Genomic DNA, 6,726 nt, shown 5'->3' with positions numbered 1-6,726 from the left:
CCAGAGAACCCAAGTTCAGGTCCCAGCCCCACATCAGGTGACCCACAGCCGTCTGTGCTAATCCAGAGAACCCAAGTTCAGGTCCCAGCCCCACACCAGGTGACCACAGCCATCTGCTCCTGCCCTAGAGGATCTGATACCTCTGGCCTATGTGGGCACCTGCACTCATGCACACACAACACAATCACACACACTTAATAATCAAGATAAAATTTAAAAATCTTTAAAAATAGTCAGGTGTAGTGGTACAGGCCTTTAATTGCAGTACTCAGGAGGCAGAGGCAGGTGGATCTCTGTGAGTATGAGGTCAGCCTGGTCTACAAAGCAAGTTTCAGGTCAGCCAGAGATGATACATAGTGAGTTCCTGTCTCAGATAAATAAATGGGCCGCCTCTCGGGAGTTAGAAAGGCTGCAGTAACCAGCAGCGTGAGGAGGTGTGTGGGGTTGATGTTAACATGAGTAAGCCTTGGGGTGCTCTCTGCCTCAGTGGGGGATCAGGACAAACTTCCAGACACTGAGGGCCAGAAAGGGAGGCAGAATGTGTTGAAGGAAGTCTGAGGAGGCCCTTGCAGGACGGGTTCAAGCTGAGCCAGGAGGTCTAGCTGGTTTGGAGCAGTTCAAGATGGAGGGTGGTTTCAGACCAAGAAAGCTTTTTAGGGAACTGAAAGTCCATTGCTGTGACCAGAGGGTGGCGACCTGGTGGGGCTCAGATGGCAAGGGAATTGAGGTTGAAGCTCCCGACTGTCCTGAGCAGGAGACTGGGGGCTGAGATGGGTGTGGAGAGGTTACTCCGGGAGTGAACGTTCTGAGGTCAAGACCTCTCAGCTTGAGTGAATGAATAGCAGGGCGTGGTGTGCTGCCCCCACAGCTAATCCAATCCAGACAGGCTAGTTCCTGAGCCAGGGAGGCTGGTCTGAGAGTACACACTGGAGTGACCCGGAAGAGGAGCTAGCAGTATTGTCAAATGAGTTAAAAGTTAGGCCCCGAGGGCTGGATGGTAGGCTTAGGAGTCTTGCAGAGGACCTGGGTTTGGTTCCCAGCACCATCATAGTTCATAACTTCAGTTCCAAGGGATCTTCAGGCCAACTGACACCCTCTTCCGACCTCTGCAAATACTGAGCGCCCACACATTGCTCATACAGACATGCAGGAAAAACACTCAGATAACATAAAATAAATCTAAAATATTTGCAAAAATAACCGGGCTCTAGAGACATGGAATGGGGCAAGGTGGAGCCAGACTTGACCCTTCCAGGATAAAATTCTTCAAGCTCTGTGAAGAGCATTGCTGGCTCTGGGTCTAGGATCCTGTCAGGTAGGAGGGTGCCCCCTTCTGGCCAGAGGCTAGATGCCGACTCGGGATAGCCTAGCTCCTGGAGAGACTTCTCTGTCATTCAGGGGCACTAGCAGTGATGGAAGTGCCAGCGCTAAGCGACAGGAGCCAGATGACCTGAGGGGCTCTTTGAAGGGATGGGAAAGAGGGAGAAGATAGGGCCCCGGCTATGTCTTTCCAAACCTTTTGCCTCTGACCCTAAAAGAATGATCAACTCAGCGCCCCTGAAGGAGCGTTTGGAGGCAGAGAGGTGGGTGGACCCAGGCCCACAGATGGCAGTGAAGGCATGCTTTTTCCTTGAGGAAGCCTTTACCCTGAAGGAGGTGCTTGTGAGACTGGAGGAGTAGCTGGGTAGCTGTGTCTGAGAGGAAGGATTCTCCCTCCCTGTGTGTGAGAGACTGTGGTTATCTGCACTGACTGGGGGACTGTTGGAAACCCAGCCCAACCCTCAGCGGACTCTTTCCACAGGAAGGCCCAAGCCCTGACTCCAGCCTTGACTCAGGCCCACGCACAGCCGCAGCCCTGCAGCAACCTTCTGGTGAGTGGTGAGCCGGCTTAGCTGATCACAGATCCTTCTGGGGGACTTCCTGGGGGCTTCTGCTAGCTGGAAGAACCCAGCCTGGTGTCTCTCTACAGGTGGGAGCCCTCCTTCAGAGGAGTCACCCCCTAGTCCAGGGGACGAGGCTGGCCTGGTAAGGAGGACCAGGTGGGTGGAACTGTCGTGGTATTTTCTGAGCAAGGCCTGTGATGAGCTCACCTGTCCTCCGCCTTCCCCCCTCCTCTCCCAGCAACGGTTCCAGGACACAAGTCAGTACGTGTGTGCGGAGCTCCAGGCCCTGGAGCAGGAGCAGAGGCAGATAGATGGGCGGGCTGCTGAGGTGGAGAAACAGCTGAGGAGCCTTATGGAATCAGGTGGGACAGGCATTTGGGAGGCGGCACAGCTCGAATCCCTTTGGTGGCTGGAAGAAGGTTTCTGAGATGCCACTAGAGAACGAGAAACCCCTTCCCCGAGCCCCGACAGAAGGCAGCCCTGGTGACTGTCCTGACCTGATTCAGGTGCCAACAGGCTGCAGGAGGAGGTGTTGATCGAGGAGTGGTTCACCCTGGTCAACAAGAAGAACGCCCTCATCCGGAGGCAGGACCAGCTGCAGCTGCTGTGAGTGAGTCGTCCTCCTTAGGCCCTCCTCCTCTGCTGGTCCGCCCACCAGCGGGCCCTTCGATTTGGCTCAGAGAAATTTGAGCAGGCTCCTAAGTGGGGTGACAAGCCACTCTCCCCATCATTGCCTTTACCATCCTGCGTGCCAGAGGCAGCTTTGCTTCCCTTTTGCGTTTGGAATCGTTTGCTTTCTTTTTCAATCAAATAATCCTTTTAGGGTATTTTTTTTTTATATAAAAGTGGGATGTGGAAAAGGAGCAACATGCATATCTAGAGTGACCGAAGGTAGCTGAGAACTCTGCATGGGCACCGGAGCAGCACTGGGGTTCTCCCAGCCCTCCGTGGAAACTGATAGGTAGAGATGAAGTGGTCATAGCCTTTGACTCTCCCATCCCACTTTGTCTGACTTGGCACCTTTCCCCATCAGCATCGAGGAACAGGACTTGGAGCGGAGGTTTGAGCTGCTGAGCCGGGAGCTGCGGGCCATGTTGGCCATTGAAGGTAGGAAATGGAACAGCAGAGGCCGGAGATAGAACAGGGCCAAGGTGGGCACCCCTCCTGACTCAGGCTCCTGGTCTCTTAGAGTGGCAGAAAACCGTGGCGCAGCAGCACCGAGAGCAGCTCCTGTTGGAGGAGCTAGTGTCGCTGGTCAATCAGAGGGATGAGCTGGTCCGGGACCTGGACCAGAAGGAGCGAATGTGAGCCGTGGGACCTGGATGGTTCTGGGAATTGGAGGACCTCAGGGCGCCTCCTGGAATGGCATGTCTGGGGTCTCGGGGTGGGGCTTCCAATTACGGCCAACTTTGAGGCTGACTTGAACCCCCTGTTCCCAGTGCTCTAGAGGAAGATGAGCGCCTGGAACGCGGCCTGGAGCAGCGACGTCGCAAGGTGAGCCGGCAGCTGAGCAGGCGGGAACGCTGCATGCTGAGCTGAACCTCCTGCCTGGTTCTCTCGCTCTTCTTTTCTCTGGTCATGGACCCTTCCTCGCCAGTCCCCAAGCCTGCACAGCGGAGGACAGAGCCCTCATACTCCTTCAGCGGACAGAAGCAGGGCGGACTGGACCCGCGGACTGGAGCAGTCGAGCCCGCCCGGCAGTATTTATTTATCCAGTGTGTGTGAATGTTTTGGTGGTGGCCAGGATTCCAGGGCGCTGCACAGAACTCTTCCCCCGTCTACAGAGCGGAGCCTGCCTGCCACCTACATCCTTCCCTTTGTGTCTGGAGCAATAAAGTTGGAGCGCCTGCCCTTTCTAGGGAGGACTTCCAGAGAAGGAAGAGGGTGGGGCTTAGGCTAATAATGCTGTCAATGTGATTCCAGCCCGGGCCAGCGGAGCTTGGAGGTTCACAGATGATGAGAGCCAGAGGGAAAACTCCTTTAGAAAGAAAATCTGAAATCACAGGCGTGGTGATGATAAACAGCTATAATAAATCCAGTATTTGGGGTGATGGTGTAGGTAGAAAGAGCAGGAATTCAAGGCCAGCCTTGACTATGTTGGTGGTGGCACTTCCCTGCCCCTCTCCGCCCCCCAGTTTCTCTGTGTAGCTTTGGAGCCTGTCCTGACACTAGCTCTGTAGACCAGGTTGGCCTCGAACTCACAGATACCTGCCTGCCCCTGCCTCCCAAGTGCTGGGATTAAAGGTGTGCGCCACCTCCCGGCTCATATTTTTTTCTTTCTTTTTAAGATTTGTTTGTTTTATATGTTCATTGGTGTTTTTGCCTGCACGTATGTCTGTGTGAGGGTGTCAGAGTGTCAGATCTTGGAGTTACTGTGTGAGCTGCCATGAGGGTGCTGGGAATTGAACCCAGGTCCTCTGGAAGAACAGCCAGTTCTCGTAACCACTGAGCCATCTCTTCAGCCCCTCATGGCACATATTTTTAATCCCAGCACTGGGGAGGCAGATCTCTGTGGATTCAAGGCCAGCCTGGTTTACATCATTCTAAAGGGGAAAAAATGAAATGGGTCATTCAGATAGCCCAGTGGATAAAAGCGTTTGTTGGGCAAGCTTGAGGATCTGAGTTCAATCCCTGGAACCACCTGAAGGTGGATAGGCGTGAACAAAATCCACAAAGTGGTCCTTTGACCTCCAAACATGCCCTGTGCCTCCCCGTGTGAGTGCACACACCCACACTAGATTTTTTTTTTTTTGGTTGATGTACATGTACTCACACTTCCAACTGTGTTCCCACACAGACTGAGCCCAGAGCCTCTTGGTGCGTGCTAACTAAGCATCCCGTTTAATGTTTTAAATTACCATTATCCCCGGACATCCTGTACCCACAACCACTTCCTGCTCTGCTCCCCAAGCTCTCCTCAGGGCCTCTTGTTCAAAGGCATCCAGCGTACATGAGATATGTGAGCTGAAGATCCGCCACCTGATTTGTATCAGCAGGCCGGGGTCTGTTCTGGTGTTGGTGCTGGAATGGTTTGTTCCAGTGCCGGGGGGTCAGGAGGCATGGTGCTCAGAGCCAGCTCATCTTGACCTAGGATGCCATCTTGGTCTTCATCTGTTCTAGAGCCACTAGGGCCAAAGAATTTCACCATGGCACGAACCTGTGGCAGCTCTGAGAAGGTCTCTACCGCTAACAGCATGGCCAGGAGCCCCAGGAGCAAGTAACCTGGGGAGAAGAGCTAGTTAGGGTGCTCCCTGTGCTCCCCACCCAATTCCCAGTGTGATGGCCGCCCTGGCTCTACATGCAGCTCCCAACATGGCCCCCGTGCTCTTTGGACTCCAACACTCATTTCGTACTCTAGGATAGGATCCCTCTCGGAGTTGTAGTCCATGCTCCTCTACCCTCCTCCTTTCTGGACTCACCAAGAAGTGCGAACTGTCCAAGGTAGTAAATGGCTGGATGCAGGCCACGCCCACGGCCTGGCAGCAAGTCCCCTAGGCCGATAGTGCTGAGGGAGCCGAAGCAGAAGTAAATGGCCTCCAGCAGGCTGCAGTCACCCTGCATAGCCCACAGCACCAGGGCTGGCAACAGTACAAAGACACAGGCCACCAGGAGCCCCAGTCCTGCTGCTTGGAGCAGGGCAGCCTGGGCTGCTGCCAGCTGCCACCGAACAGCTACCCAGGCAGCCGGAGAATTGAACACAGGCAATAGGCAGTGGCGCAGGGCAGCCACAAGAGCTAGGGAGGCTGGCAGCCCGAGGGCTGCATAAACCACACAGAAGGCCTTTCCGCCCGCAGACAGTGGGGCCATATGGCCATAACCTGGAAAAAGAGAGAGCAGGGGCTGTGAGCTTTTGAGTGGATGCCTATTGGAGTCACATTTTCTCCATCTCCTCCCACAGAAGGCTGCCTTTTGGTACCCAAAATGACATGAACACCAGGCTAGGGTCCTCTTTGCCTGGATGGTGGGCAGGTCCCTTTCCCTCACTGGGTTACTGTTGTCTCTTCTGGAAAATTAACCCTGAAGACACTCCTTGAAACCTTTTGTGCTGGAACAGAACTGATGTTCTGTCTTTGACAGGTCCTCCCTCTCTCCCTTTCCCTGTCCTTCCAATGGAACCTAGAGAGCCTCGTGAATTCCAGGCAAGTGCTCAGCTGATATACCCCAGCCTGATACCGGCTTCCTGAGGTTTATTAGGGTTTCTCTATGTTACAGTCCTAGCTGTCCTGGAATTCACTTTGTAGACCAGGCTGGCCTCGAACTCACAGAGATCCACCTGCTTCTGCCTCCCGAGTGCTGGGATTAAAGGTGTGTGCCACCACCACCCGGCTATCAGTTATCTTAATCAGTATTTCCGTATCTTCAACCAGTGGGGTGCCATCTGCTTTCACCCCCATATATGTATCCTTTCTTTCTATGTGCCGTTTCTTGTGCTACTTTGGATCTAAACCTGCCCAGGCCCTGGTTTATGGTGGGGAAAGCAAGTACGGAAACAAGAGGTTCTGAAAATGAACTTTTTGGTATGCATGAGAGACAGCATCTAGAGCCAGAGAAACAGGGGCAGAATAGGGAAAGGTGGGAGAGTGGAGCATGCTGGGAGAACAGGATCAATGGGGTTCACAGGTTGTAAACTCCAAAACCCATAGGAATCAGATGTTGTGAGGACCGGGTGTGCCAGAGGCAGGCCCCATTCTGCGCGGCCAATTGGAAATGAACTTGGAAATACATATTTCACTTTAAAAAGTATTTAGACTAGCCGGGCGTTGGTGGGGCACGCCTTTAATCCCAGCACTCGGGAGGCAGAGGCAGGCGGATCTCTGTGAGTTCGAGGCTAGCCTGGTCTACA

At 53.9% G+C, this 6,726-nt stretch overlaps 2 protein-coding genes across 5 annotated transcripts in view; one reads left to right on the top strand and one right to left on the bottom strand.

Annotated features, from left to right (window-relative positions):
* Ehbp1l1 (EH domain binding protein 1 like 1) overlaps positions 1 to 4,068 on the top strand; it is an 18,456-nt gene extending 14,388 nt beyond the window's left edge. For all 4 annotated transcript variants that reach the window (XM_026781520.1, XM_013347973.2, XM_026781519.1 and 1 more), the window contains 7 exons: positions 1,802 to 1,871; positions 1,970 to 2,025; positions 2,122 to 2,245; positions 2,390 to 2,489; positions 2,917 to 2,990; positions 3,073 to 3,187; positions 3,323 to 4,068. In XM_026781520.1, coding sequence (XP_026637321.1) covers positions 1,802 to 1,871; positions 1,970 to 2,025; positions 2,122 to 2,245; positions 2,390 to 2,489; positions 2,917 to 2,990; positions 3,073 to 3,187; positions 3,323 to 3,422 — 639 coding nt within the window. In that variant the 3' untranslated portion in view covers positions 3,423 to 4,068. The remainder of the gene's footprint in view (positions 1 to 1,801; positions 1,872 to 1,969; positions 2,026 to 2,121; positions 2,246 to 2,389; positions 2,490 to 2,916; positions 2,991 to 3,072; positions 3,188 to 3,322) is intronic.
* Positions 4,069 to 4,441: 373 nt separating this feature from the next.
* Kcnk7 (potassium two pore domain channel subfamily K member 7) overlaps positions 4,442 to 6,726 on the bottom strand; it is a 3,443-nt gene continuing 1,158 nt past the window's right edge. The window contains exons 2-3 of the mRNA XM_005351751.3: positions 5,303 to 5,701; positions 4,442 to 5,105 (exon numbers count right to left, since the gene is read on the bottom strand). Of these exons, the coding sequence (XP_005351808.2) occupies positions 4,873 to 5,105; positions 5,303 to 5,701 (632 nt within the window). The 3' untranslated portion in view covers positions 4,442 to 4,872. The remainder of the gene's footprint in view (positions 5,106 to 5,302; positions 5,702 to 6,726) is intronic.

Source organism: Microtus ochrogaster, chromosome 8 (genome assembly GCF_000317375.1).
Source record: "Microtus ochrogaster isolate Prairie Vole_2 chromosome 8, MicOch1.0, whole genome shotgun sequence".
NCBI lineage: Eukaryota > Metazoa > Chordata > Mammalia > Rodentia > Cricetidae > Microtus > Microtus ochrogaster.
This window is presented reverse-complemented; position numbering and strand designations above follow the sequence as displayed.